Source organism: Echinops telfairi, unplaced genomic scaffold, assembly GCF_000313985.2.
Source record: "Echinops telfairi isolate 266 unplaced genomic scaffold, ASM31398v2 ScPeMD7_25;HRSCAF=90, whole genome shotgun sequence".
NCBI lineage: Eukaryota > Metazoa > Chordata > Mammalia > Afrosoricida > Tenrecidae > Echinops > Echinops telfairi.
The window spans coordinates 7,002,894-7,016,672 of record NW_022103922.1 but is presented as its reverse complement, the minus strand read 5'-3'; the positions used below and the strand labels follow the sequence as shown (position 1 = coordinate 7,016,672).

The 13,779-nt window shown below is 50.2% G+C and overlaps 1 protein-coding gene across 1 annotated transcript in view; it reads left to right on the top strand.

The window, feature by feature from the left end:
* The window catches only part of PLGRKT (plasminogen receptor with a C-terminal lysine), a 23,134-nt gene that overhangs the window by 1,181 nt on the left and 8,174 nt on the right, over window positions 1-13,779 (top strand). Inside the window, exon 2 of the mRNA XM_013005643.2 lies at window positions 997-1,083. Coding sequence (XP_012861097.1) covers window positions 1,003-1,083 — 81 coding nt within the window. The 5' untranslated portion in view covers window positions 997-1,002. The remainder of the gene's footprint in view (window positions 1-996; window positions 1,084-13,779) is intronic.

Here is a 13,779-nt window from a genome sequence, read left to right as displayed (position 1 = left end):
TTCAACTTCAGGGTGGACCCTCAGCAGGGGAACCCCATTCCACTGGATATCTGCTCCCCTGTGGGCCAGGCCCTGGGGCTTTCTTGGGAGGCTGCTGTCCATGGAAGCCTTGGATAGGCTTCCTACAGAATACCGGAGGGTTGGGTTGACTTGAGACTCAAGCACCCGGTTGTACAGCTTACTCCTGGTGGCGAGAAAGAGGGAGGCAGAGCAATTGAAACGTTTCCCTGAGTTTTGTGGGAAAGGAAAACCAGGAAGCAATGGCAGCCCTTCTGTGTCTGCCCCAGTGGATTAAGAACAACAGCAGTTGGGGTTTCAGCCCACTCAGAATTGTCAGCCCTCTTAGGGAGCCCCACGGACGAGGGGAGTCATGCCCCGGGAGAGCTGGGACTCGCCGGGATGGGACGGTCTTGCCAGGTTTCCCGCTTTGGACAGGGTGCAGGCTGAGCACTCCTCCCTGTACACAAGTCCCAGTATGCGCCCAACTTCACATTCGTTTAGAAAGGACACTTCCCGGGACACTGGAGGTGCTCCATGTATTTCCCCCTCTGAGGGGGGTGGAAGTGGAAGAGGGCAAAGGCCATGCCAGAGGAGGGCGGTGGGGGCACGGTGGGCAGGATGGTGATACACAGGCCCAGGACCACAGTGCTAGAGCCCAGGCAGCTTTAGAGCAGAGTGCCGCTCTCCAGAAGCTGTGCAGAAGGTGAGTTGATGGGTGTCAGTTCTCCCTGGGACCACCTGGGAGCAGGGAGGATCTTGTGAATGGCTTCCCTCAACCAGCTAGTCTTAGAGGAGTGCATGGTGGTCAGGCAGGGGTGCCCGAGGTGAACCCCCTAGCCGGCAGCAGGAGCGAAACCCAAATGTAAGTCCCAGCCAGAGCTTTTCCCCCTTTACTTTGTCTCAAATTCACAATACCTAGAAGCTGATCATGTTGGAGACACCAAGAGGTGGAGAAGGATGTGTTCTTCTAAATCCCTGCCGTTGTTTGCATTTTAGGTCAACATGGGGTTTATACTGTCAAAGTCTATGAATGAAAACATGAAGCGTCAGCAGGAGTTCATGCTTATGAACGCCCGCCTCCAGGTACCGTTGCAACTAGCTCACAGTTCTGTTGGAGACGGAGCCCAGTGCATGTTCAATGAGTAGCTAGAAAGATTGAATCACTGTGTCCCAAACTGAACTCACTGCCATCAAGTTGGTTCCGACTCCTAGCCACCCTGAGAGGTTTTGAGATGAATTATTTACTGGAGCAAAAAGCCTCATCTTCCTACCAGAGAGCAGCTGGTGGAATCAAACTGCTCGAGGTTAGCGGACCAATGTGTAACCACTACACCGCCTCAAACACACTTCAATTGAGTTGATGTGGACTCATAATGACCCTTGAGGAGAAAGTAGAACTGCCCCTGTGGGCTTCCTAGACTGTAAGTCTTTGCGGGAATAAAAAGCCTCATTTTTCTCCCTTGGAACTGGTGGTTTCAAACTGCGGGCCTTTTGGATCACAGCCTAATGCATACGTACTACACCACCATGGCTCCACAACGCCACCAGAATCTGATTTACCCAAATTTATAAGAAGCCTCAAAGAAAGAAAGTTGCTTTTTGTTGTGACTTTGGGTTAAATTGGGGTGGGCAGGAGTCACACTGCTGGTTAACAATGCTGTTGTCAGTTCATCAACAAACACCAGAGGTCCCTGGCTCTTTTCTGGCCTTTCTTAGGGAGCATGTGGATGGATGGCTCCTGTCACTCACTGCTGTCAATTTGGACTCTAGTGGCTCCTAAGGTCCCTGGAGAACAGAGCATAACTGCCTGTTGGATGGAAGGCGGTCGCTCAGGTGAAACGGGCGCTTCTGCGTGGTGCCGCTAGATGGCGCGGGTGCCCAGATTGTCATCTGCCCTGCAACAGACCGCTGCTAGAGCACCTCGGACCACAGTGCCTGACCGCTACAATAAGGTGCCTATCACAGTAAAGGATGTCACATGCAAATTTGGGGTTTCCAGGTGCCGGCAATGTTTGCCTTCTGCATCTGTGGAGAAGCCCCGATTGAGCAGTGGTTACACACTGGGCCACTACCCACCAGTCACTCCGAGGGCAGGAGAAAGATGAGGCTTTCTGCACCCTTTCCACTTCCACCCCCCTAAGATTGACAGCCTGAGAAATTCAACTCTGTTCGATTGGGTTGTTATGAGTCCGTGGCTGGTGATCTGCGCAGTGTGCCCGGGCTTTATGAAAAAGCTTGGCTGCTCTGTGGAGGGAGGCAGAGCAGTTGTGGGCATGGCTACAGTGTGATTCAGAGGAGGGGTCTCTAGCGGGTTTGCTTGGGTGTGCCCTGGAAGGAGATCATGGTATGGGGCCGTCACAGAGACTGCTTCAGGGAAACCAAGCCCTTGGACTAGTTTTGTAAACTCCCGTCACTCACAGCCTGTGTGTCCTCATCGTGGCCCATTCATTCCCTCGCCAATACCACCCCACATTTGGATTTGCTGCCAACCATGACAGCGTGGGTGATGGTTTTCCTTGTCCTCCCAGGTCCTTTCTAAAGGTCTGTCTGTCTGCAAGCTCTCAGACCCCAGTAACCTCCCCCATCTGGAGCATATGCCTCTGTCTTTGCCTTGCCCCTTGTGTTTAAGACAATGACAGATGTTCTTTTAGAAATAAAACAAAACGTGACTCAGGCAGAAAAATGGTACTGAGAGAACTGCTCACCGTAGGTGGGCTTGGGCCGTGGATTGGTAAGGCAGGGCAATGAGCAGGAACAGGCGCGTGCCTGTGTTGGGAGCAGGAATGCCAGGGCGTTGGGAGCCCTGGGTTCAGGCTGTACTGTTGGCTGTGCAGCCAACTCAGCGCTGGTCCCGTGTGCGCAGATGTCAGCTCTGCCCCCTTGTGCTGGAATAAGGAAAGTCCATTTCTCCTCTCAAAAACAATAGGCATCGACGAAGGGATAGACTTCACAAGAGAAAGGCAGCTTTGCTCTGAAGACGCTGAAAGAGCGTGCAAATCTAGAATCACAAACTTTATAAGCCACAAGACAAGTCTAGAAAATGGTTAGCAACCTCTCCTGGATACCCAGCCTTTGTGAAACAGGATGATACAGCTCACAGAGAAGGCCACTCAAGTGAAAGCCCAACAGAGTGAGATGAGAAAGAAAGAAAGAAAGGAGGCAAGTGAGATGAAAAAGGGTTGCTGGGTAACTGGAAATGCAGTATCTGCATGAAAACCTGCTTTGGGGATGATTAAAAAGCATTATTAACACTTCAAGGTCTCAGTCAGTAAAGTGAGGGGGGAAGTGGGAAGGCCTTCTACAATGAGTGGGAAAAATACAGAGAAAGGAAAATGGTAGAAACAGGGCTTTGAGCTAATTTGAATGGGTTCACCCATGGCTGATAAAGCAAAACTGTTGTAGGCTCAAACTTTTAAAATTTAGTCTTAAGTGGAGCAATATCTGGAAAGGGGAAAATTCCGGTCAGAGCCCTGGATTGGAGACTTGGGAGGAGTGTAGTGAGCCCTTCAGGAACATGCTGTGGGAGACTGGATTCCTGTCAGGACAACAGGCCCCACTGTTTCCAACTCTGCTGATGAAGAGATTTGGTTGCTATGTGGTGTGCGCATTGCTCTTGATTTCTACCGGGGAGATTGAGTTTCTAACAGGGCACTGGCCCATCGTTTTTGTTCAATCTGGTTATAGTTACTATTCACCCACATTTTAAACATTGAGGTCTAGTCTGCTTTTGTTTCAGGCCAGGACTGAACCAGGAAGAATGGATTCAAAACCCTGGTTAGGGAGAAGACCATAGATACAGAATGGGGATAGGGCGATTTATAGGAATCCCTAAGGAAAATTAGATCAGAAAATATTAATCATCTACATAACTTTGAAAAGCTTTCCAGAACAGAAGGAAAGCTGACCATGCAGATCGAAGATAGAATGGGCTCCAAACATAGGAATGAAAGAGACGCAGTTCTAGGTTTTGCTTTGACAGGACAACATGCATTTCTCCGTCTAGTGCACTGTGCCTTTCTTTTGTGTCCACTGTGTGCCAGCCAGAGCATAGGTTCTATGGTTTTCTTATTTGACACACTATCCCCAACCCCTTTCAGAGAGAAAATTACCCCTGAAATGAAACACTTGTGTGCTATAGCCCACAATCCAGGATAAAGGGTAGCATCTGCTTTTGCAGCCCCTGGATTGTCACACTGCCCACCCCCCTCCAAGGGGCAGTATGCTCTCTTTGGGAAACACTTGCTGGATGAATTAGGCATTAGAGACACCTGTTAAATGATACCTCTTTCCAGCGGCTCAAACATCTGGGTGGGCTTATGGAAAGGAGTGGAAAGAGGTGAACTCAATATGTGGTAAGACGAGAGAATTCTGGAGTGTTCAGTGAGCCAACATCGATCCATGAAATGAGCCCTAAGTGATAGAGGACTATGGAGCAGCACAGAGTTTTGAGGAAAAGCTCCCAGACGTTATATTTAGCTACAGCACACATTGTTGTGGTTGGTTCCGTCAGGGGCCTGACCCCAGGTGTGCCCGTGGTTGAAAATGGGTCCTCTTCAAGGCTGTGGACTTTCAGAGCATATTGCCAGGCTTGCCTTCCAGAGGAATTTTTAGACAGGCAACAAGGAGCTCAGAAGTTAAATCAGTTAAATGTTCCTGAAAATATAAACTTGTCTATTACAAAATACTAAGACCCCACCCCATCAGAATCTGCTTTGCTAACATGCATGTGGCTGTAACCAGGGGCTCACAGAGAGCCCTGGTTGGTGGGAGACCAGGAAATGCTTCTCTGTTCCCAGTCATGCCATTATGTTGTTGTTAGGTTCTCTCTGACTCTTAGCCATCCTACGCACAACCGAACAGAGCATGACAGGACAGCCAGTCCTGTGCTGTCCTCACAATTGTTATGTTTCAGCCCATTGTTGCCGTCACGGTGTCAATCTGTCAGTCCATTTCATTAAGGGTCTTCCCCCTCTTTTTGCTGGCCCTCTCCTTTATAAAGCACGATGTCCCTCTCCAGGGACTGGTCTCTCTCGAAACATGTCCCAAGCCTGCAGGACCAAGTCTCACCATCCTCACTTCTAAGGAGCACTCTGGCTGTGTTTCTTCCAAGACAGATTTGTTTGTTCTTCTGACGGTCCATGGTATATTCAAAATTCTTCATCAGCCTTGCAATTCAAAGGCCTCAATTCTTCAGTCTTTCTTATTAATTGTCCAGCTTCCAAAAGCATATGAAGCAATTAGAACTACCCTGGCCTGGGTCAGGAGCACCAGGGTCCTCAAAGTGGACTCTAACCTTGCTCTTTAACACTTGAAGGAGGGGACCTTTTGGAGCAGATTTTCCCCATGCATCCTTTTATTTTGTGACTACTGCTTTCATGAACCTTGATTGTGGATCTGAGTACAGAGAAATCCTTGCCACCTTCAATCTTTGAACTACCACTACCCTTATGCACTTCCTTTATTCCTGGTTCTAAAATAGATTCGAGGTGCCTCAGGAAATTTAAAGCATTTTCTCCCAAGAGATTCCACACATAATTTCTGCCCCGCATCAAAGGTTATATTCACCCACCAACTTATTCAATCATACGTATTCAGGCTTGCATTCTCTCACTGTACTTACTCAATCTACATGCTGAACAAATCATCAGAGAAGCTGGCTTATAGGAAGAAGAATGGGACATCAGGATTGGAGGAAGACTTATTAAGAACCTGCGATAAGCACATGACACAGCCTTGCTTGCTGAAAGTGAGGAGGACTTGAAGCATTTGCTGATGAAGATCAATGATTACAGCTATCAGTATATAAAGAAGACCAAAATCTTCACAACTGGACCAATAGTTGACATAATGATAAATGGAGAAAAGGTTGAAGGTGTTACGGATTTTGTCTTGTTTGGATCCACAATCAAAGCTTATGGAAACAGCAGTCAAGAGGTCAAAAGATGTGTTGCGTTAGGTAAGTAAGTCTGCTGCCCAAGACCTCTTTAGAGTATTGAAAAGCAAGACTGTTACTTTAGGGACTCGGGTGCACCTGACCCACGCCAGGGCATTTCAGTGGCCAAGAGTCAATGCATTTGAATGGTGGTGCTGGAGAAGACTATTCAAAGTGCAGTGGACTGTTCCAAGGACCAGCCATCTGTACTGAAGAAGAAAGGCCAGAGTGCTCCTTAAAGGCAAGGACGGCAAGACTTCATCTTACATAGTGTGGGCCTGTTGTCAGAGAGGCCAGTCCCTGGAGAAGGACATCCGGCTTGGAACAGTGGAGGGGCAGCCAAAGATAGGAAGGGCCTCAGGAGATGGATTGACATAGTAGCTGCAACAGTGGACTCAATATCTGCCCCACAGCAAAGGGACTTCTTGAGTATTTTTAATAGCTGCTTTTGAAGTCGGGCAGCTTGTTACATATTTAGAATGTATATTAGAAGCTGGCATAAAGAGAGTACCATTTGCGGGGGTCGTGGCGCTTCAGTAGAATTCTTGCCTTCCATGCAGGAGATGCCGGTTCGATTCCTAGCCAGTGCACTGCCTACACAGCCACCACCCACTGGTCAGTGGGGGCTTCTGTGTTGTTAGAGCTTCCAGACGGAAAACCCTCAGGGTCACAGTGGCTGTGCCTGGGGTCACCCACCATGGGTCAGGAAGACTGGCAGCAGCTAACAACAGCGAGGACAGCCCCTCCTTGTCACCCTTTGTTGTTCAACATTTTCCTGCCTATTCTTGTTGAGTTCCTTTTTAATGGAAACTGTAGTATCAGTTTGTCCAACTCTATGAAATAGTGTTGATTTTTAAAAGTGGGATTACATTGATTTAGGGAGACCAGTTGAATGAGTCATCCTATCCAAGAATAGGGATTTTTCCTCCTTATGTGAATAAGTCTGTTTTTATGTCTTTGAAGAACTTCTAAAAAATTAGCTATAAATGGAACCCAAAGGTTTTAGAAGGGGAAAAAAGAGTGGTTTAATATTTTAATGTAAATGCGCTATAAGTGGTTATAAAAAACAACCTGTTTGGTTGTCTTCCCTGCCTTGCTGGCACAGGGCCGGGTTAGCCCCTTGGTAGTACATGGCGGCCTCCTCTGGGGTTGGCTGAGGGAGGATGGCAGGGCGCAGAACTTGGGCTGGGGTGTTACAATAAAAATCTAGAAAGGAGAGCAGGGCCCCAGACTGCTGCCAAGACCCCCTCGGAGGGCCAGTCCCGGTTCCATCACTTGTGAGTGATGAAAATGGTTGGATTAATGAGCTAGGCTCTCGGAGCCTCAGCTTTTTCATTTCTAGAATGGGAGAGAAGGTGACCAAATGCTCTATGCCCTCAGCTGCTAACTCAAAGTGTGGTGGTTCGGGTTCGCCCAGAGGCTCCTGGGGAGAAAGGCCTGGTGATCTATTTCTTGGGGCGGTGGGGGTGGGGGTGGATCAGCCATTGAAAACCCTATGGAGCACAGTTCTCTACTCTGACACACATAGAGTTGTCATGCATCAGGGTTGACCCAGGGCTGCTGATTCAACTGGTGGTGGATAAATCATAAATGCCCCCTCCCTGCCCCTCCCCCTTCATCCACTTTTTCACGTAGTCACTGGCTTCCCGACACACTGCATCCAGGTCCCTGCAGAGAGGAGGCGCTGCTGTAGAGGTGCAGTGAGAAAGATGCTGTGATATCTTCACGTTCCACCGGTGGCTGTGGGGACAGAGGCCAGGCGGGAAGGGTTGGCAGACCCCACACCCTCCCTTTCAGAGCTCCTGACCTAAGGTCAAAAGGAGCCCTGGTAGAATCAGTTCCGATCCATGGTGACCCATGCAGAGTAGAACAAAGCACTGCCCGTCCACACTGTCCTCACCACTGTTCCCGTGCTGGAGCCCAGTGTTGCAGCCACGTGTCCACCCGTCTCCTTGAGGCCTGCCTCTCTCTCACTGCCCCTCTGCCCTACCAAGCATGCTGTCCTTCGCCAGGGACTGGTCTCTCCTGACAACATGTCCAAAGTAGGTGAGATGAGGTCTTGCCATCATCCTTGCCTCTACAGAGCACTCTGGCCACACTTCTTCCAAGACAGATTTGTTTGTCCGTGTAGCAGTCCATGGCAGTTTCAGTACCCTTCGCCAGCACCACAGTTCAAGTGGATTGATTCTTCTTTGGTCTTCCTTGTTCAATGTCCAACTTTCAGACACATGGCATGGGTCAGGCGCACCTTAGTCCTCAAAGTAACATCCTTGCTCGTCAATATTCTAAAGAGGTCTTGGGCAGCAGATTTACCAAATGCAACTCGTCTTTTGATCTCTTGACTGCTGCTTTCATGAGCATTGATTGTGGATCAAAGCAAGACAAAACCTTTGACAACTTCAACCTTTTCCCCATTGATCATCATGTCACCCACTGATCCAGATGTGAGGAGTTTGGTAGCGGCTTACACTCGGGCTGCTCACCACAAGGTTAGCACTTGGAACCCCCCCCTCCCCCCCCACCCGGCCCACTCCTTAGGGAAAAGATGAGGCTTCCTGCTCTCATCAGGAGTGACCGTCTCAGATACCCACAGGGGCAGCCCTACCCTCTCCTTTCACATCGCTATGAGGTGGAATGGACTCGGTGACAGTGAGTCTGACCCGAAGCACCCCGCCGGCCCCACATGTAGTCCTTCAGATTCTGGACTTGGCTCAGTTTTAACAGATGTGTCCGAAGGCTCTGGTCTTTCTCAGCAACTCCACAGTTTTGCAAAGAGAAAGGCTTTAACTCAGTCAATTTGACAATTGACTGGGGTTTTAAACAAAAATACTCCGAGGCTCCTCCTAGTGGGGGACGGAAGCTCCTAGTGGTTTTTAGAACCTTGTAGACAGTGGCGCTGGGTGGTTCCTCTGGCTCCATTGGACTTCCTCAATGACTGGCTGACCTGAAGAAGCCTTCCCGGGGGCTGTCCTCCTGGCCCTCGGGTACCTCACCTTGCCCCTCACTGCTAGGAGTTTCTATAAACTGGTTTCTGTAATGGCCTCAGGTCACAGGGAACATGCCACCTTACCACCCTCGCCTGATCCAGGAGTTGTGCCAGGGTCTCTTCTCTTGAACCACCAGGAGCAAACACCTATCTCTTCCCGGGTCACCCTCTACATCCCCACCCCTCTGAGAGCTTCCTGTCTTCAAGCAGAGAAGACGGGCACGCCTAAGCCATCAGACCCCCTCGAGCGGTCTCTCCTCTCTGCCTGCTGCCCAGGCTCTCTGGTGACTCATGCCTTAAATGCCACAGGACCTTGAGTGTCTTCCCAAAGGTGTCCCCCTGAAGGCACACATTTTCCTACAGGCTGAGAAAGAGACACGTGTCCCGTGGCCGGGAGCTGGCTGGGACTCACAGCCAGGCCTGGCACTCTCCCGCCACACAGAAGCAACTTGCAGAAATGGGAGCGTGGCAAGGCCCTGCTGCGACACTGATGGGTCAGAGGGGAAACTGGGTGGGACGATTTTGGAATCCTGTGGAAACGTGGACAGAAACTTGAACAATGTCCAAACCACACAAGTGGTTAAGCCCCAGCCCCGCCTCTCCTACACACCTGATTCGCCTGCTGGAGTCGGCCTTCCTCACTCTGTTAGCCCTCTCTTTTCCTCCCCCTCCAGATAAGACAGTAGGCAGGCAGACATGGGGTAGTCCCACTTCCTGACAGCACCTAACCCAGAACATTTTGGAAACAAACCCTCCACCCCGCTGCCCCCACCAAAATCACCAGGCCCAGCCCAGGTCCTGGAGGACATGCGTTCTGAGACCCTTTCCTGAGCCTCTCCCAGCCTCCCCATGTGTCTCTAGCTTGACAATAAGCCATAAACTTGCCCTGCTCTCTTTTCTACAAGTGTGCCTGGGGGTCTCTGGTTGGAGGGCACTGGCAATACCATCGTTGCTGTTAGATGCCATCGAGTCAGTCAGCTCCAACCCATAGTGGCCGGCTGTGCCGCAGAACGGAACACTGCCGGTCCTGGGCCATCCTCACCATCGTTCCTATGCCCAAGCCCATTGTTGCAGCCACAGTGTCAACCCATCTCATCAAGGGCTGGTCTCCGTTTTGCTGCGTCTCCCCTTTCCCAAGCATGAGGTCCTTCTCCAGGGCCTGGTCTCTCCTGACAGCATGTCCAAAGTCTGTGAGATCAAGTCTCACCATCATTGCCTGAAAGGAGCCCTCTGGCCTTACTTCTTCCAACAGACAATACCGTAATAATGTATCAAACATCTAATAGTTATTTAGCACTTACTACGCGTCAAACTAAGAGCTCTAATGGTGTAGTGGGTTACACATGGCCAGTGGTTCGAATCCACCAGGAGCCCTGAGGGAGAAAGATGAGGCTTTCTGCTCCCAGTAAGACTGACGTCCACAGAAACACGCAAGAGCAGTTCTTCTCTGCCTGGTAAGGCTGCAACTGGTGGGATGGCAGAGCGCTTGGGTTCTGTGGAAGCGCTGGGCTCTGTGGTTAGCTCTGTGCGTGCAGTCGTGCCCTGTGTGACCTCTGTTTAGGAATGTCTAACCACACACGGGCCTCTGGTAGCATAAGAGTTCAGAGATCCTGGTCAGAGAATGGGACGGGGCAGACAAACCTGAACATACAACTTCCTGTACACAGCACATGCTCACCTTTCTCTTGAGTACAAAGCAGTTACATTGCCAGGCATACAATCGCAAAGCACATATAAAACCTATAATACATATGTCTTAATCATCATAATAATCGCCTGGTACATGCATTGTGTTCTCTATCATCTTAATAGGAACTTTCCCTACATAAAATGTTTACTGAATAAGGCTATAGACTTTGACTCACAGGTAGCACCATCCAATCTATTGAGTGTCTCATGCTGTAGCCTTCTCTCAGGTGCCTTTTCTTTTGGACCCATCACGGTGAAGTGCATCATGGCTCCCCAAAACAGCAAAACCACGGCTGGCTAAAGGGACCAAACAAAAAACCAAATTCCCTGCCATCGAGCCGATGCCGACTCATAGCCACCTATAGGACAGTAGAACTGCCCCTGTGAGCTTTCAAGACTGTAACTGCTCATGGGAGGAGAAAGCCCATCTTTCTCCTTAGGAGAAAGCAGCTGGTGGTTTGGAATTCTGACCTTGCGGATCGCAGCCCAGTTTGTAAGCTCTGTGCTACCAGAGCTCCGAGACAGGGACAGCAAGAAGTAAAGGAGACATGCCCCTCTGGAAGAGAAACGGGAGACGTTCAACAATCTGAACGTGCTCGTCACGTCACGGAGGCCTGCCTGTGGCGGCAACTCGTTGCGCTGCAGCCAAGAGTCAGCAGTTGAAAGCCTCGGCTCCTCTGAGGAGGCGTTCTACTCCCATCAAGGGTTCCAGCCCCCGAAACCCACAGGGGCACTAGGAACCAGGACGGACTCAGTGGCAGGGAGTTTGGAATCATATCAAGGGGTGTTTGCATGGCATTCAAATCTCCTGCTTTACAAAATGTATCGTGGGGAGTAAGCAATGCATGCCTCTTTTAAGACGGTGCTTACACTTTTGTAAATGAAGAAACAAGCCCAGGAAGGTTAGCTAAGTGTTAGTCATGTCTCCTTAGTCCATCACAGGTCAGGGAGACTGTAACCAGGGAACTGGGCAGAGCATCTCAGTCTCTCTGTAATCTATAGGACCCGGGCTAGCCAAGAGCCAGGCTAGTTCTTGAAGTGGTTCGCTGCTGTTAGAGTCATCATGTCCATTCGCATCAGTGACCCAGGCACGACAGCAACGCCACCTGGCCCTGAGCCCTCCCCGAGATCACAGTGCTGGAGCCCACTGTTGCAGCGCGTTCTGTGAGGGTCCTCTTCTTTTTGGATGCCCCCCCACTTTACCATGCTTGCTGTCCTTCGCCAGGGACAACATGTCCAAGTACGTGAGGTGCAGTCTCACCACCCTTGCCTCTAAAGAGACAGATGGTTTCTTCTTTTGACAGTCGATGATTCATTCAATATTTGTCACCAGCATCATAATGCAAATGCGTCGCTTCTTCCATCTTCCTATTCAATGTCCAACTTCCCCATGCATATGAGGTGACTGAAAATACCATGGCTTGGGTCAGGTGCACCTTAGACCTCAAAGTGACGTCCTTGCCCATCATTACTCTAAAGAGGTCTTTTGCCCAGACCTGGCCAATGCAACACGCTGTTGGATCTCCTGACTGCTGCCGCCATGAGCGTGTTCGCGGTGGCTACGCGGAGGAGGGGAAGGAAGACTTTCTATCCTTGTTCTTTTAAGCCAGCGCCTCAAGGGCTGGCTTTCAGAGGGCTTTCATCTTCTTCACCGCGATACTCACGGGTGAGAGAGCGACGCTGGAATGAGGAAGACCAAAGAAGAACCGATGCATGTGCACGACGGTGCTGGCAAGGAATACTGAAAGTACCATGGACTGCCAAAAGGACAAACAAATCTGTCTTAGAAGAAGTACAACCAAAACGCCCCTTAGAGGCAAGGTGGTGAGACTTCATCTCACCTACTTTGGACATGTCCCTGGAGAAGGACATCCCTCTTGGTGTCAAGTAGAGGGGACCCAGCCAAATGGGTTGACACAGTGGCTTCAACAATGGACTTGGGCATAGGACCAGTTGTGAGGACAGTGCAGGACTGGCCAGTGTTTTGTTTGGCTGTGCGTGGGGTCTTGTGGGTCGGAACCAACTCAATGGTACCTAACAACAACAAAGAGTCAAACCGATTCTCTTCAAATGTGACGTCACATAACTGTTTGCTCAGAACCCACAGCGTTCCCTTCCCTCGGAAAGCATTGGCAGTGGGTCTTGTTAGAGATGACAGATGTAACCGCAGGCCTCCATCCAGCCCCATCCCCATCCAAAAGAATCTGAGCCTGATCCCCTAGATTCTCCTGGTGATTCTCTGCAATGCTTACCTGACACCTGTCTACCCTCATCCCCTGCCAGCCTCCCCATGCTCCCTCTGTGCTGGTCTTAAACTCATAATATGGTTTTGAATAACATCTCTATTTATGCCCTTAAAGAAGGACCCCAGAGAGTGGTTATGAGGGAGGGAACCGGGAAGCGGCATGAGAGCGAGGCAGAGACGGTGTCAGAGGTGGTAAAGGCCAGGTGAGTCTGGGAGCACACAAGGCAGGAGCAGGGCACATCCTCTGTGAGCTCTTCAGTCTTCATACCACCTCCTGCTCTGGGCCAGCCAGTTTCGGCCTCAGCACATTGGTGTGGGGCTGGCTAAGTCTTGGCTCCATGCAGGCACCCCGTGCAGTGTAGGATACCCAGGATCCTCTGTCCAGGAATTGCCGGTAGGAACCTCCACCTACGACAGCCAGCCATGTCTCCAAACACCTGACATCTGCCAGGGAGGGGAAAATGCCCCTGCCCGAGAAATACTGCTGTGGGAGAGGGGTCAGCAAACTTTTGAGACAGAAGAGCCAATCCTGTCCCTCACAACAATTTAGAAGTTGAATAACAATTTGCAAGTTATTCAAGAGCCATAAATATATTTTTACAAATGTAACAAAATCACCATCATCTGAATAAGATCCTTTAACAATTTTCAGCTTTATGTCAGAGCTACATACACAAATCAAAGGAGCTGCAGATGGCTCTAGAGCCACAGTTTGCCAACCCCTGTGCCCTAGGCAGACATATTTTAAAGGTCTTGGAGACCTCTCCTTGCTCAGGTCCCCAACAGCTCCTGAGCCCTAATTCCATTCCCGCTTCTGTCAAGCCTCCGGGAAGGGTCTGTGACTTCACCCTAGAAGTTAACCCACAGAAGAAGACACAGGACGCTGACTCAAAGGGCCTCGTAGCCAGCGGGGCAGCATCTTCTTGC